We start from the raw sequence: 16,280 nt of genomic DNA, 5'->3' as shown, positions 1-16,280 counted from the left end.
ATGGAAGAAACTGTCCTAGTGGGGCAAGGCCATGCAATTAGCCTCAAAATGACAGGCTTGTAATGTGATTTGTCATCTGAGGACGAGGGACGTGGATGAGTCTCTTGGGAATATCCCTGGGAAATCGCCAAGAACAAACGTGCTCCGCTCAGGGAAGGAGTCAGAACATGGAGGAGTACAGTTCTTCGTCTGTGGAGCAGGACAAAGTTTCATCTGTTTTTGTCAGTTTACCCCTGTGGGGGTTTGGTGCTCGTTAAGAAGTCAAGGCAGATAAATAACAACAAAAAAATACAGAGAGAGAGAGAGAGAGAGAGAGAGTTGTGAGTCTGAGAGTACAGCCCACTACCATATTCATGCTGTCTTCTCTTTTTACATTTCATCTGGTACCACAGAGAATTTTTTTCTTTTCTTTCTTTATCCATATTTCAAAGTTAATTTTTGAACTGACTCTAATTTTGCTCCTGGGTTTATTGACGCGCATCTTCATCGACCGCACCATGTTCCACTAAATTACAACATGCCTTTTGATTCCATTACAAAAGAAACAAATTATTACAATTTGAAAGTGTTTATAACCATGTTTTTGAAGCATTCTGTAATATCACTTCCAAATGTGGCACAGAGGCAGTCTAATACACAGGACTGCTGTACAGCTGTTTATTCTCTGTGAGTTTATTCATATAGAAATCAAAGGCAACCACTTTTCCCCTATTCATATCTACACACACACACACACACACGCACGCACGCACGCACGCACGCACACGCACGCACACACACACACACACACACACACACACACACACACACACACTTTATCCCTGCTGTTGCACAGATCAGCACTCTCTCTCTGTCAGGTCACTGGTGCTAATGGTCGGGACACTGGTGTAAAAAATATTAGTGGTTAAAATTTTAGCCCTTGCCTGTTTTACTTTCCACCTGACCTGCCAGACTTCTACTTCACGTTGGCTCAGTGATTGGCACCGTTGGGTTCGAATCTAGGCCGTCCCAGGCCCTTTCTGTGGGTTTCCTGTGTTTGCACGGGTTTCCTCCCACCACAAAGACATGCATGCTAGGATTACTCCTGTCAGTGACCTTGACCAAAGCACTGGCAAAAAGACCTGGAGTTGGTCCCCCGGGCACTGGCGGCTGCCTACTGCTCCTAGCTCATAGTGTGTATGTGCTCACTGGTGTTAGGATGGGTTAAATGCAGAGGCTGCATTTCACTGCTCACTGCTCAGTTTGTGTGTGACAAATAAAGTACTTCTACTTCAAACAGTGCCCATTTTCTCCTCTGAGAGACCCTGTTTTCACCATTTTCTCCTCTGAGAGACCCTGTTTTCACCATTTTCTCCTCTGAGAGACCCTGTTTTCACCATTTTCTTTTTAGATTTGCTTGTTTTCTCTTCCTAGAGACCCCGTTTTCGGTGCCGGTTTCCTCGTAAAGTGATAGACGCCCCTCTTCTGAGTGACTGCTTGTACACCCTCTTTTTGGAGAGAGCCTGTACCCACCAGCTGCGCTTCTCTGCTTTCAGGTGTCGCCCCAGGGGCTGCGTTAATTTGGGAGAAGATCCCCCCACCCCTCCCGTCCTGGTTCTAACAAACTCTTAATTATTCCAGTGGTACCCAGCAGCTCAGTTAATTAATTGGTGATTAAGTGTCAGTGTTTTTGCATCCTAGTCAGAAAAAAACAACATTGCAAAACAATTTTCTGACTGTGCTCATCTCATGCCCTGTTTTTCCTTCTTTTTACCTCCACTGCTTGTCAGTGCCTAACTGCATTTTGGATCATTTTAACACTTTGGCGTCTTATTTTTACATCTGTAACCTGTCAGATCCTCTCCTGAGATGACCTGGATGTGATTTGATTAAAAACATTCCAAACAGCATGGAAAACGAGGACACTGTCATTCCCAAAAACAAAAAAAACATTTGCGACAAACTGTTCTTCCGTTGTAACAGCGTAGTGAAATGCTGTAGCTAAAACATAATGAGCATCTGTGGGGAACTGGTGAACGACTAAATGACAGTAGTGTAACTGCTGTTCAGGGGAGGAGTCTCTCTCTCTCTCTTTCTTGCTCGCTCTCTCTCTAATGGAAACGTGTTGCGTAAGAAGAGCCAGATGACAGCTTTGAGTGATGTAACACAGAGAAGGGTTCAGTCAACAGCACCGTGCTTACAGCTCACAATGTCAGAGTTTGTTTTATAAACTCCAAACCTCTCCTTCCTTCTCCTCATCTATCTATCTATCTATCTATCTATCTATCTATCTATCTATCTATCTATCTGTCTGTCTGTCTGTCTATCTATCTGTTCGTCTGTTTGTGTATCTCACTTCCTTTCACATGTGGACGAAGCAGAGAGAAAACTCATTAAATATTAAGATAAATCTGTCCAAAAATAGCGCTTCTCTCCCAGTCTTACCACAGACAGTAATGAAACCTACATATGCACATATCTGCTTATGAGAAATACTTCAGCAACGAGAAACATCCACCACAAACGTGTCCTCACGTAAACTGTCCACACTGGGACAGCAGTGAAAGAGAAATGTACCTGATAGACCTACACGATCACATGCACCGTGATACAGCATGTTTCAGAGTGAAGTGACCACTGAACATTAAAGCTTTGTAGAGGTGCCTCTGGAGCAAGGCCAGAGTCAATAGGTACGCGCGAAGATACTTTCTAACCGCTAAGTTTCTCACTTTGTGTTTTGCTCTGTCTCTCGTTTTCCAGCAGGTCGTACTTCATCAAACTGCTGAGCACGGTTGCCCTTTCGTCAGTCAGAATCATTCTGATAAGGCCTGCACTGAGAAGGCAATCAGAACTTAGGCCTAAGCAGGGAGAGGAAAAAAAAAAAGAGGCCAGAGATTGAAAGAGAGAGAGAGAGAGAGAGAGAGGCTTTAGCTGCGGAGGGTGTGATAATCCTGTGAGTGGAGGAGAGTGTAGTTAGTACAGAGGGAGTGCTGGTGGAAAGACACTCTCTCCAGAGTAATCAGACGACCAATCTCAGGCTAAACCTCTCCCACTCAGCTACCCCCCCCCCCCCCCCCCCCAAAAAAAACCCCCCTGTCTGATTCTGCTCATTTGGCTCCATTGACTAATGCAGTGAAAATCAGGAGGTGAGAATTGGCTCAGGGGGAAAATGGAGAGCTGGGATTTTTTTCAGCGTTTTATAGTGGAGGATGAGTTACAAGACTTTGTTCCTACAATTCTGCCTTAACAGGAGAGAGTACATTTGTTAAGATTGCTGATTGGCTGAAATGACTGAGTGTTCACCTGTTTCCTGCTTTTGTATCACTCTTTCTGTGGCAGAGTAACAGAACAGGAGAATTATTTCCATTGAGGGGGTCGACCCGAGATGTGTGGAAAAGCCTAGCACCCCTGGGGGCTGACCAATGTACACACACACACATACACACACGCATACACACACACACACACACACACACACACACACACACACACACACACACACTGTTACAGAGGGCATTGCTCGCTCAGCTAGTGCAAAGGGCTGCCAAGCTACGTTCTCGGACGATTCTCTCCATTCAGTGCACTGCAGATTAATCTAGCTAACAGGCTTGGCACTCCTCCTCATATTACACTATATGTGAGAGCAAATGAAGAAACGCTTCATGTATTCACTGTACTGACTGTTCTCTCTCTCTCGCTCCCTCTCCTCCACTTCAGCAAAGCAACATTCAGCTTTAAAATCAATTTATCCTAGCTCATAACTGATTTAACCGAGACGCTGTCCAAACACTAAATAATCAGAAGTGTTCTTTACAGAGAACACTCTTAAAGTTCTGTAATGTGTGGCAACGGATTTTTTTTTCTCCGGTAAAAGAAACTTGGTCTTGCCTAGAGAAAATGAAATCTATGAGGTGTGAATGAGCTGGAGTGTTCAACATGGAAACACTATGAGGTTCCAGACAAAATTTCTGGGAAACTAATATTTTGTTGTTGTTGCTGAGTATTTATGGTTAGAATGGCTTTCAGCGGCCTTTTGTAATACCTGCACATGGATTCTGTTCTGTGCTATTTGTAAGGACTATCAGGGAGAACTACTGAGATTTGTCCGCCAGTTTTCACCCTATTAATGACGGCGGAGTGTTGTCCAGCCCTGTTCATGTTTAACTGTGCTATCGGAAAAAAACTGCATTTCTGGAACTTTATTACTATGTGTATATGGGCTTCTCTTCCCCCATCTTCCACAGGTTTGCGTGGCGCACAAACAGTCGAATTAGAGAAGTGTGTAAGCAGTGGAGAGAGGCACGCGAAGCTCCTTGCATGCCCCGGAGACAGATTAGCCATGCTTCTCCTGTCGCGCTCTTTGCTTTGCGATGAAATTACATTTAGGCTACAATGGCAAATCTTTATATCCGTATCTTATGAAACACACGTCTGCGAGCTCATTTCCGCCAAGGTCTGCCGCTGTAAATTAATAGATGCGGCGGAAGGAGTGGGAATACAATACGGAACCTTATTCCTTCCCGAGTTTCATTTACAAAACTGAGAGGCTTTGTTTGGCGTCTTTTCCGAGGACCTCTTCCAGTCCTTGGGTAGAATCATACGTATCTTTTTCTTCCGTCACTGACCAGCGTTTGAGTGTGGAGAGCGTCACCTCGTCCCCTGCTTTCCCTTGTGGACAGGGCTCGCTTTCATGCTCTGGTTATGATGTGAGTATGAATGTGCTGGCGGAGGAGTCAGGAACATGACGGAAACAAGACATGACATCGACTGTGGCAAGACCTCCCCTCCTCCTCCTTCTCTCCTCCTTACACTGCAGCAGTGAAACTTTATATTTAGAAACTCGACGGTTCAGTGTACAAGAACATTCACCCAGCATATTCACACATCTACACACAAACAGAGTATCCAGCTGAACACGGACACAAAGGCACTTAACGACACTTTTTGCATGTTTTTCATATTTGTACGCCACGAGCTTGCTCAACAGGCTATTTCAGAAGCTACACCTGAGTGATGTGCTTATGACACATCGATATCTCTTCTGAACTGTCGTGAAACTGTAGATTCATCGAGCCTGTCCATTCTAAAAACTCTCGCTTTTCTCTCGTCTGCATCGGTTGGTCGGGAATCTGATTATTGGTTTGACATCAGTAATAGGTCGGGGAGAATACGAGACTTGTCGTTTCGTCCGAAAATAAAGCGTATCTCTTTTTTTTTTTTTCATTCTTTCTGTCTCTCTCTAGGTTGATATACATTTCAGTCTGGAAAATGTTCCACTCTGATATCTGTTTCAAAGAGTTCATTCTAGCTCATTTTACACCGTGAGGGAAAGTTCTCCTTAAGTCGAGTACTACCTTCGAGTCATTAACGTTGTGCCGGATATGACATCTATGTATTTTCCTTCAAGGGATGTTTCGGTTCACGTCGAGGTAAAGCGGTAATATGTCTCCGTCTTTATTTCCCATTTCCTTACTATCTGCATCACTTTAGCTTACCACTCAGAGACAAGCAGCCAGGGCGACGTCCTTCACCGGCTGAGGAATCTGCATTTAGATGGGGTCAGTTGCTGACGCCAGAGCCGAGCAGCAGATAGACAGAGACAGGGATCTCATTAGCGGGATTATGAGCTCCGCTAATCAACATCTGTTGCAAAGTGCCGCGTTTTATTAATGATATTCCACCTAAAACGGAACATAACTTAACACAGTCAATACAGCCGGTCCCCTGCCAATCTTGGCAGTTCATAACAATACGATACTTCGTGTCTGCGCGTGGGCCTTTTGTCTGAGAGGCATTCGCCTTGTATGTTCCCATTATGTGAATATGTTGTTCTGTCAGTTTCTTTGAATTTGCATTGTGCTGTGGTGATTTTGTGTTCATTAATATGACGTTTGTAATAAAGTGTTGGTTTATTATGTTGTGGGTTAGATGTCACTGACAGTGTAGAAGGTTTCCTAAATGAGGGGGACAGAGGGACCCCCCCACAAACCTCTGGACTCCTCTCACAGCCAGTTTAGCAAAACACGTCCACGAGCGCTCTTGCTCACTCTCTCTCTCTCTCTTTCACACACACACACATACACACCTATACACACACACACACACACACACACACACACACACACACACAAGTCTCTTCACATACTCAATCAATCTGATGTCACCTAGTACCATTTCACACGTAATGATTGTAGCTCTGGTTACTGGTTGGGCATTTGATTGGTCAGAGTATGGGATTTGGACATGTGAATGTGAAAGGAGGCACATCTCACACTCTCTCTGTTCCTTTCTCTCAGCCCCCCCCCCCTTCCATGTTTCTCTTTCTCTCTGTTTTTCGTTGCACATGCCAGCACCATGCTGGTCACGAATATCATAACCAGAGTGCTTATTGTGAATCTTCTATCAGCTGGGTCCTTTGTGTCTTAAAAGTGCACTTTAAATCTGAGAGCCCAAATGGAGGACACAAAAAGTAAATGTTCTGAGGACGCTCTGGGATTGAGTCCGCTTGGCCAAATGGAGACGGCCTGCCATGATTAATATTACACAATAACTACATTAAGCAGACAGCCGTATATCTGCTCCATCTCAGAGGAACTGAATAATCAGAACAAAGACTTTTCAATGAAAGACCTGCCCCACCCCCCTTTTTTTTTGTAGTCTCATAACAGCTGAACAGCTGAAGTTTCACATTCACTTGAGTTAACTATCAGTGTTGGAACACTGACTTATCTTAAAACATTTAAAACATTTGAATAATTGTTCCATTTAGGAGAAGAAAGGGACTGGTTTTGGTCTCTTTCAGATGTGAAATTGGACTCTGATGTGATATCCATGACTTCTGTGCTGGCCGTTGCTGTATCAGTAACTCTCTTCTTTTGTTTCCTTCTCTCCCTCTTTCGACAGGATGTAAAATCCACATTCTTCCAGTTTGGGGCCTCCATTCAGCAGGAAGCCCTCCTCATGCTGAACATCATGGAAGAGTATGATTGGCACGTCTTCTCCATAGTGACCAGCAAGTTCCCTGGTTACCAGGACTTCATCGCCATCCTCAAAACCACCGTGGATAACAGCTTTGTGGGCTGGGATTTACAAAACATCATCACCTTGGACGCGGTGGACGGAGACACCAGGACCCAGATCCAGCTGAAGAAAGTTCAGTCTCCGGTGATTTTACTCTACTGCTCCAAGGACGAGGCGGCCTACATCCTGGAGGAGGCTCGCTCGCTCGGCCTGACGGGCTTCGGCTACATCTGGATCGTTCCCAGCCTCACCACGGGGAATCCGGACATCACTCCGGACGAGTTCCCATCGGGGATGATCTCTGTCTCCTACGACGACTGGGACTACCCTTTGGAGGCGCGCGTGAGGGACGGCCTGGGGATTATCACCACCGCGGCCACGGCCATGCTGCAGGAATTTGGGGATATTCCTGAGGCAAAGACTAGCTGCTATGGCCAAATGGAGAAAACCAAGTTACCTCCCAGTGCTTTACACAAGTAAGTGGCATAGCATTAACACCTCTGTGTGTGTGTGTGTGTGTGTGTGTGTGCGCACACGCGCATGTATGTATATGTGTATGTGTGTGTGTGTATGTGTGTGTGTGGCAGTTTTAGTGTTTGCTGTCTGTGCCCTGTCTCCCCTCATTGCTGCACTCAGGGTCAACCCGTAAGCAGAGGTGGAGAGCTATGGAGAGTAAGAAAACAGAATACCAAATCATCAAATCATCCCAGTGGATGAAGGGAAAAAAAATGAGTGAAAGTGAAAAAGCCCAAGTGGTCTCAGATAGAGGCATGAGCCAAGGATACGGAAAACTCACTTATATTCTGCAAATAACTCTCAGTGTGAGCTGGTGGTTTGGTTGATTCAATACAGAGAGAGAGAGAGAACAAGAGAGAGAGAGAGAGAAACCGAGAGGCAGAGACAGAGGGAGAGAGATGTTATTTGATGTGAAGGTTATTGAGATGCCCAAAGAGAAAGGCCCTTTGGCGAAGGGTGTGTTCCAGTCATGGGGACTGCAGAAGCCCATCACTTTTAATGAGAGGATGAGAAGGAGAGGTAGAGATAGGAGTGGAAGCAGACAGACAGCAGGGGAGCCTTTGGAAAAAAAAAAAAAAAAAAGAAAACCCCAAAAACCCAAAAAGCACGTCCTGAAAGTTCTCCAAAACGTAAAGAGGTCCTGATGAAGCTGAGCGGTTTGTCTCTCGTTGTCCTCTGGCCGCCTTCGCGCCGCCGAGGAGGCAGGGCCTGGCGCGCTGCGTGCCGCCCGCCGGAAGCCTGTTCGCCCATATGCGCCATCGACCAGTACGGCTCCGTCGGAGGGGGGGGGGATTGAGGGGGGGGGGGGGGGGGGCGTACAGAAAGCTGCCCCATTTCCAGTGAAGCAGAGCTGCCTGAGGTGTTAGTCCAGGTGTCCTGGGTCACAGTCATCCATGTGAGCTGTGTGCAGATGGTCCACGGCCTGGTGAGAGAGAGAGAAGCTCCACTGGACTCTGAGTAAAAGCCTGTGGTTTTCAGGCTACAGATCTGTAGCAATGTAATCAAGGCTTTCAGATCACACGGACAACCATGTAAATAAAATATGTCAGGAAAAAAAACAAAACAACTAAAACAGGAAGAATTCCCTAGATAACAATGTACTGCTGTTGAACAGACATTCTTTTTTTCTTTTTTTTTTTTTTTAAAATACCGTTTTCAAATCAAATGGAAATCATTCATTTAAATGAACTTTAGTATGTAAGGCTGAGTTTGTATGTATATTTAATGTACAAGCCCAGTTCATTGTGAGTTATTGTAAATATTATATTGAAAATATGAGAGCCAGCGAGTTTGTTATGAAAATTTCTTATTTCGTTGAATTTGCGAACAGTCCCAGTAAAGGAAATACATTTTTCAGAATGAAAAGGGAAAAAAAGAAAGAAAAGCAGAGAGAGAAAAGAGGGGGGAAAAAAGCGTCCCTGCTGCATTTCATGCTCTTGTTAAAATGAAGTGTCAGAAGTCCTGGGTGAAATATACGGTCCTGGAGCAAAATTTTCCTTTATGACAGATTTATGACTCTCATCTCAAGTGCGGTGAAAAGCGGACCTTAGCAAAAATTTAGCCTTCATATATCAGTGACGAAAACTGAAATTACCTGTCAACAGGGGAGAGAGACACAGGGGGTCAGCTCTGTTCCCTCCCTGTCTTGGGGGGCTCAGGGGGTTTCTGTCAGCTGTGCTGTGTCGAGCCATAGATTTTTGAAAGAAAGGGTGCTTTAAACATGGAATGCCAGAGAGAGAGAAAGAGAGAGACGTCCTGGTCTGTTTAAAACACAGCTATTATCAAACAGTCCTCACTGCCCTCAGACAGACAGCTGGAGTTAGGCGTCTTTCCGCAACCTTTCCTGGTCAAATTGCTGTTATACGGAATGTCATGAATAGTATTTAAGCCTCATTTGCACCAACCAATCAGAGCCTCTGATTTTGAACAGTAACTACAGGTAATTAACATATATGCTGTTATGACCTGAATGTTCCATTACTCGCTATTTCCTTAATCTTTGCTGTTTTGGCAGCTTTTCCCTTCTCTCAGTATCTCTGCTGTTGTCTTGTCCTGTTTTTGGTTGTCCTAAAGACTCATTGTAGTCTTTACAAACCATACAAAAAGATACAACAATTTTTTTTTTTTTTCTGAATCACTCCAAAATCCCTGTATGCTGTCTTTGTCAAGTGTGAACAGAATTTGTAATGTACACTCCCTATATGAATATGAGCAGTAAGGCTGACACAACTGGCCGCTTCATTAATATCCATGCTGTGTCGACTGCTGTGCGTTTGAAAACAGGGAGAGGGGACATTTGTGACAAAATGTGTTCACTGCCAAAAATAAATCATTAGATGAAACCGCTTTTTTTTTTCCTTTTCATTTGAACGTTTTCTATCTTACTCAGTGAGTCTGTTTTTTGGAGAGGTTTTTTTGTGATGTCATCCCTGTCTGGGCTTGCTATTGGCCAGTTTTGACTCGGGCCTCAGCCCAGCCCCGCCCTGTGAACGCTGTATCTGGTGTGTGTGTGTGTGTGTGTGCTGCAGTCTGTGATTCCCGCGGAAGCAGCAGAGGTCCCTCATACAGCTTTGGTCACAGCTTGTTAGAGGCGGTGAAGGGTGGAACAGAACCGGACGGCGAAAGCTGGGTTCAGAACGCTGACTCCCTTCTGTTTCATGTCCTCTGCCTGTGGTGAAAATGCCAAGGTGTGGAGAAACTTCCCCGCTCTGATGTCAGGTGTCAAACCACAGCGCTGAGCTCCCTGACACACCCCTCTAAGCAGCCCCCCCACCCCCCGCGGGTTGGCGGCGTCATGCTAGTCAGTCATACAAACACTATAGCCTCTCTATTAGCTCTGTTTAGCCTCAGGGGAAACTGAGACAATATGTTTCCGTTATGTGGCGTTGTTAGCGGGCTGAATGGTCTTCCAATTACAACTTCATTAATGGGGAGATTGAATCATTTCATCAGACAGTTCGTTCAATTACTTGTCCTTTTATGATGATACAGGATTTGTAGCTTTATTACGGCTTCAAGAAATAGATTTTAATTTTTATTTTCTTAAAAATGTAAATGCTGTCGCCTGAAAATCGATGGCTCCATTTTTTGATACTTTTTGAAACTTTCTTAGTCCCAATGTTTCCCCCACATGGTGCTTGTTTCAGTCTTTACTGTACACAAAATGCAACAGAAGTGGATGCCACAGTGCAAAAATACACTGTAATGATTTTATATCTGTCATTCGGCAGAACGTACTGACCAAAACATCTACAGCAGAGACCTGCTCTCAGCACTGCAGTGTAGTCACAGGTTTGATGTGTGTGTTTTGGGGTGACAGGGCTGTGTTGGAAAGAGACAGTTTGATGGGTGTGTTTTGGGGTGACAGGGCTGTGTTGGAAAGAGACAGTTTGATGGGTGTGTTTTGGGGTGACAGGGCTGTGTTGGAAAGAGAACACTCCATTACTTTTACCACATGTAAACGATCCCCTCCCTTCCTCGCCGTCTTCTTTGGTGTAAAAACACTGTTCACTAGCGTTGAGCAGGTTAACAGGGAGACCGCTGGCAGAAAAAAAAATGAAATGCTTTATGATACAGCATAAAAAATGTGGTTCTGTTCTGTTTTAGTAGATAGATTCCAAGGTTATGTCCATGATTCTAGGGGGGGGGGGGGGGGGGGGCATTGGTAAATGACAGAAGACATTTTTCCAGTGTGTGTGCGTGTGTGTGAATGAGTTCACTTCTAAATATTCTTTAATGTCATACTTTCTCCTCACTCTCCCACAAGACATGAAGTCCTGTAAAGTCACCTTAAAACTCAAAGGTAGATCACTCCTGAAGTTTTTTTTTTTTTCCCCCTAAAAGATTTCTGTATGTGTGCATTTGCGCCCCTAGTGGAGAAGTTTAGGAACAGCAGTTTTCAGGTGAGCAGACGAAAGTGTTCCGCCCACAGCCTCTGTAATGAAGCATTACCTGCCGTGCGTTCTGACAGAGTGAGAGTGAAAACAGGGAGCAGACAGCTCACTGGAGAATCAATAGTCCCTTCTCCTCTGCTCCGTCTCAGCCACACGACACACTCCTCACTACTCCTCCATATGCTCCTCTACTCCCTTAAGACAGCTCACTGCAGAGGGAGCAAGCTCCACTGGATCAGTCTGAAATGTGGAGTTACTGTTTCTGTATGTGAGCACACACCATACTGGGACTGCACCTGCATAAGACAAGTGTACAACTGTACAGTTCTACAGAAAAATAGATTTTTGCAGCACCTATGAAAATAAGAATCAAGTGTAAAAATTCAAATATTTTCTACAAGACAGAAAAGAGTAAGCACTGTGTGTGTGTGTGTGTGTGTGTGTGTTTGTGTTTGTGTGTGTATGAGGGGATATCTGTTTGACATGTAACCACAGAAAAAATCGCATGTATAGTTTGACTCTGTTTCTCTTTTCCTTCATAAAAAAGAGGATTCTGAGTTGACCTGAGCCCGTCCTCAGGGAGGCAGAGACACAAACAGGCCCTTGTCTCCTCTCATGGCTGTATGGTCACGTCTGGAGCTGTTCTAACCCATTCTGATATCACATGTGCTCTGAAGCGTGGAGAAATGACAGTCTCTCTCTCTCTCTCTCTCTCCCTTTCTCTCTCTCTTCCTCTCTCTCTCTCTCTCTCTCTCTCTCTCTCTCTGTGTGTGTGCACGCGCGGTTCGACATGTTTCTCGATGCCGCAGGTAAACGCTCCTTCGCATCGTGAGGCAAGCGACCCAAACTCAATAAGCCTGCCCAGACAGATGCCTGTCCCTCATGTGGCACGGTGGAGGGTGCTGCCGTTTCCACGGTGACAGAGCAGGGCCATACCTTGGGGTTATGGCATCCAGATGTGAAACAGTAGTATGAATTCAGACATAACGTTTCCATTTCCAATGTTTATCCCCCTGAAGAACTATAATCATAAACTTTTTTTTTCTTTTTTTTTTTTGAATGACTCAGACGATGATGAGAATTGTTGATTTGTGTCTTTCCATTTGCATCTCTTTGCTCGCCAGCTGTGGTGGCATCAGATGAGAGAAGCAGAGAGAACATCTGTATTTGGGATGCGAACATGCCAAAAATGTTTTGTTATGATGATAACGCGAAGGCTTATAACAGTTTTATTTTTGTGTATTCGTGTTTTGGTCATTTGTGTTCGCGCTGTGTTCTGCCTGCCCCAGGGAGAAGTTTCTGTTTGGGTCTCCTTTGTGTAACATTGCCATATTCAGTGAGGTTGGTCGAGTGAGCTGAAGATGTACCCCAATCCCGCACCACTTTTAGTAAGCCAAGCACGTTTGGAAGCCGTTATCCTGTGCTAACTGCATAATGCTTCCCCTGCCTAGCTTTATTTATGTCGTTTTCTCAGTGCATATCTCTTTTGGTTTTGCTATATTTTACTTCCTTTTTTAGAGGCAAACATGTTTCACACGTTTAAGATGCTCCTTTGCAGACTGTAACATCAGCTTGACGGATGTTTCAGAGAGTGTTTTATGGCAAACTTGACTGTGATGAAACAGTTGAAGGAGTGGATTCATACATTCATTGCACGTTCTGGTCCCTCCTTGGAGGAAGAGCTCAGGTCTGATAGAAGCCAGGTGGGATTCTGGGTACTGAACACATTCCTACTGCATCTCCTTCCCCTACTCAGCAACAGCACTCGGGGCTGCAGTACCCCCAGCCTTCGCACCCCCCCCCCCCCCCCTCCACACACACACACACGCATACACACAAACACACACACACGCACACACACACGCACATACACCGAACATGCACACGCACACATGCACACACAGGCACACAGACATCCACACACACACACGCGCACACACACACACACACACACACACACACACACACACACACACACACACACTTCCTATTTTTAGCTCTTCAACTTCGAATCTGCACCAGCTGCAGCGCTTACTGCTACACTCCTGTTGTAATGAGAAGAAGCTCCCAAGCACCAGAGGGAGAGCAGGCACAGGGGGCAGGGCACATGCTGATGAGGTGTCATTAGGCACAGGTGAGGTGCACTAGCGTTGAAGAGTTTGGCCCTACACGGTCCCAGGTTGCTGCCACATTGCAGGGTGAGTGAGTTTCTGACTCCAGCCGACCCGTTGTTCATGTTGGCCTGTTGCGGTGGTGAAAAAGAGCCAGCCTGGCTGGGTTAGGCCCACAGAGGTCATGCCAGACCAACAGCTCTGCTCTGGTACATGTTGGACGACAGCCCAAAACACAACCAAACCAAACAGAGCATGAGCCCCTGTACCCCCCCCCCCTCACTCTCTCTCTCTCTCTCTCTCTCTCTCTCTCTCACTCTCTCTCTCTCTCTCTCTCACTCTCTCACACTCTCTCTGTTAGTCTTCTGCTTTTGCCCTTGTGCATAGGGCCCTGTGCCATCCGCAAAAAAAAAAAAACCCTCTGTTCTTCTGTTTGATAGGGCAGGAAGTGTGCCACTAATGCACAGCTCAAACAATTAAACTGCAGAGTGTGGCGTTTTTCTCTGGCCGTTCAGTAAGCGGAGAATGAGACACTGCACTGGCAGGTCACACCGATGGACCTGAACTGAAAGAGTTTGTGTCTGTTTCTGGAAAAGGGGGGGGGGGGCAAACCTGAGCGAGAGGAGGGAACCAGTGAAGTGAAGGAGGACCCATTGTGAATGGAAACACATCTTGTAAGGAGGATAGTGGTGCTTTATTGATTATTTTTTGCCCTCTCTCCTGCAGTTTGATATAATTGGATTCAGCAATATATCTGGCATATTTGGGAGCTTCACTGTGGACCGAGCTCCAAGAATGGGACCAATCAATTGAACAAACCATTCAGTCATCCTGTAGGGGGGCCAACCACCAAAGCCAGTTTCAGGGATCGATCAGATCAACCGTAGCTCTTCTGTAGCGAAGCTCACCTAGCAACTGAGATCAGTATCACGCAAACCCTGCAACAAAAACAGCTGTTTGCTATTTATAGTGAAACGGAAACGCAAGCTTCCGAGATTCGCACGCTTGTGTTTTGACACCTTCTCCTCTCTATTTGAGGAAAAAGAAGGTCGACCTTTGTGTTGCGAAGCCGCACTCGCTACTGCAAGATCGCGAAGACGCAGTGAAATGTCAAACATCCCGGCAAAGTACGCTCACATTTTGTTTCGTTCCTTAATTTATTTATTTCTTCATTTTTTTATGCCAGTGTTTACACCTTGTCTGTCTTTGTCACACGCCTCTCACGCCCGTGGTGCACTGGAGGTGAAGGCACAGTGAAAAGACATGATCCTCTCTGTGGTCTCTGAGGCTGTGTCGGGGGGCAAGAGGAAAGAGGGGTGCACGGGGTAGAGGAAAAAGAAGAGTGTTAGTGATTCATCTAGATTTCATCTGGTACTATTAATATCTCCCGCAGATTTTTGTACCCATCAGATTTGGGTCAGTGATTAGGTGGTTGATAGCTCATTCATTTCCTTTGGTGCACGCCGAAAATGACCTTCATACATTATTTGGAAACCTTTACGTATAGAATGGATAGGACCACTGTGGGAAGGAGAGGGAATGTGGTGGAGGGTGGGGGGTGAGGGGGTTTATGATGAATGTCACCTCACTGTTATTTCTGTATCTCATGTTCTCTCTCTCTCTCTCTCTCTCTCTCTCTATCTCTCCCCCCCCCTCTCCCTCCCTCTCTCTCTCTCTCTCTCTCCCCTCTCCCTCCCCCTCTCTCTCTCTCTCTCCCCCCCTCCCTCCCATCCTCTCTCCCCTCTCTCTCTCTCTCTCTCTCTCTCTCTCTCTCTGGGTGTCGTATAGGTACATGATGAACGTAAGCTGGGACGGCAGGGACTTGTCCTTCACAGAGGATGGCTACCAGGAGCATCCCAAACTGGTCGTCATTGTGCTGAACAAGGACAGGGAGTGGGAGAAGGTAAGACACACCCCCCACCCCCACCCCAAACCCCACCCCCCAGTCCTTACTGGAGCTGACCGAGCCATTATCTCCATCTCCTTCAAGCCGAAAAACCATTAGCATGTGCTCTACACAATATCAGTACCCTCACATTTGCCGTTTTAATGACACCTCTGGAACAGTGTAAAAGTGTGTCAGCGTGTGGTAATTACCTCGACGTCGCAGCCGCTGAGCGTATCCCGAGAACGGAAATTCTGAGATGTAATTAACGCTAGTGGGTTTCCACGATCCTGGCAGTCAGTCCATCTAGTGCCACCCTGACAAACTTCATATGGTCAGTCATTCACACACACACACACACACACACACACACACACACACACACACACATACATCTCTTATCTCTTATGGTTCTGGCATGTTTGTTATCCTTCCAGACAGGAGAGCATTGAGGGTAAGCAGAGCTGGAAGAAGAAGTGGGGCTAGGGAAACAGTGGGGGAAATTGATTGGTGGGGTCTGCTCTGCTCTGCAGATCCGTCAATAACACTGTCAGGCTAATTGGCAGAGGGAGTCTTGCATTGAGACACATGGGCAGTTGAACTCATGATTTCAGATTAAAAATACACACACACACACACACTCTCTCACAAAAACACCACCGCGGTCTGTACCCAGTGTTTTATCACAGTCTGACAGAGAAATGGGATCACATTTTGTGTGGACTTTGGGAATAATTCTATCAGAGGAATGAACAAAAGTTTACTGCAGACCTGCTCTTTCTGCTGTTTTTGTTTTGTTTTGGTTTGTTTTTTGTTTTTGTTTTTTCTAACAGATTGGCAGTTTTGTCTTAATATCTCACATTTGGGGTCATTAAC

General features: G+C 45.7%; 1 protein-coding gene across 1 annotated transcript in view; it reads left to right on the top strand.

The window, feature by feature from the left end:
- grin2aa (glutamate receptor, ionotropic, N-methyl D-aspartate 2A, a) overlaps positions 1–16,280 on the top strand; it is a 97,309-nt gene that overhangs the window by 47,242 nt on the left and 33,787 nt on the right. The window contains exons 2-3 of the mRNA XM_030790030.1: positions 6,883–7,475; positions 15,308–15,422. Coding sequence (XP_030645890.1) covers positions 6,883–7,475; positions 15,308–15,422 — 708 coding nt within the window. The remainder of the gene's footprint in view (positions 1–6,882; positions 7,476–15,307; positions 15,423–16,280) is intronic.

The sequence above is a fragment of the Chanos chanos genome, chromosome 13 (assembly GCF_902362185.1).
Source record: "Chanos chanos chromosome 13, fChaCha1.1, whole genome shotgun sequence".
Lineage (NCBI taxonomy): Eukaryota > Metazoa > Chordata > Actinopteri > Gonorynchiformes > Chanidae > Chanos > Chanos chanos.
This window is presented reverse-complemented; position numbering and strand designations above follow the sequence as displayed.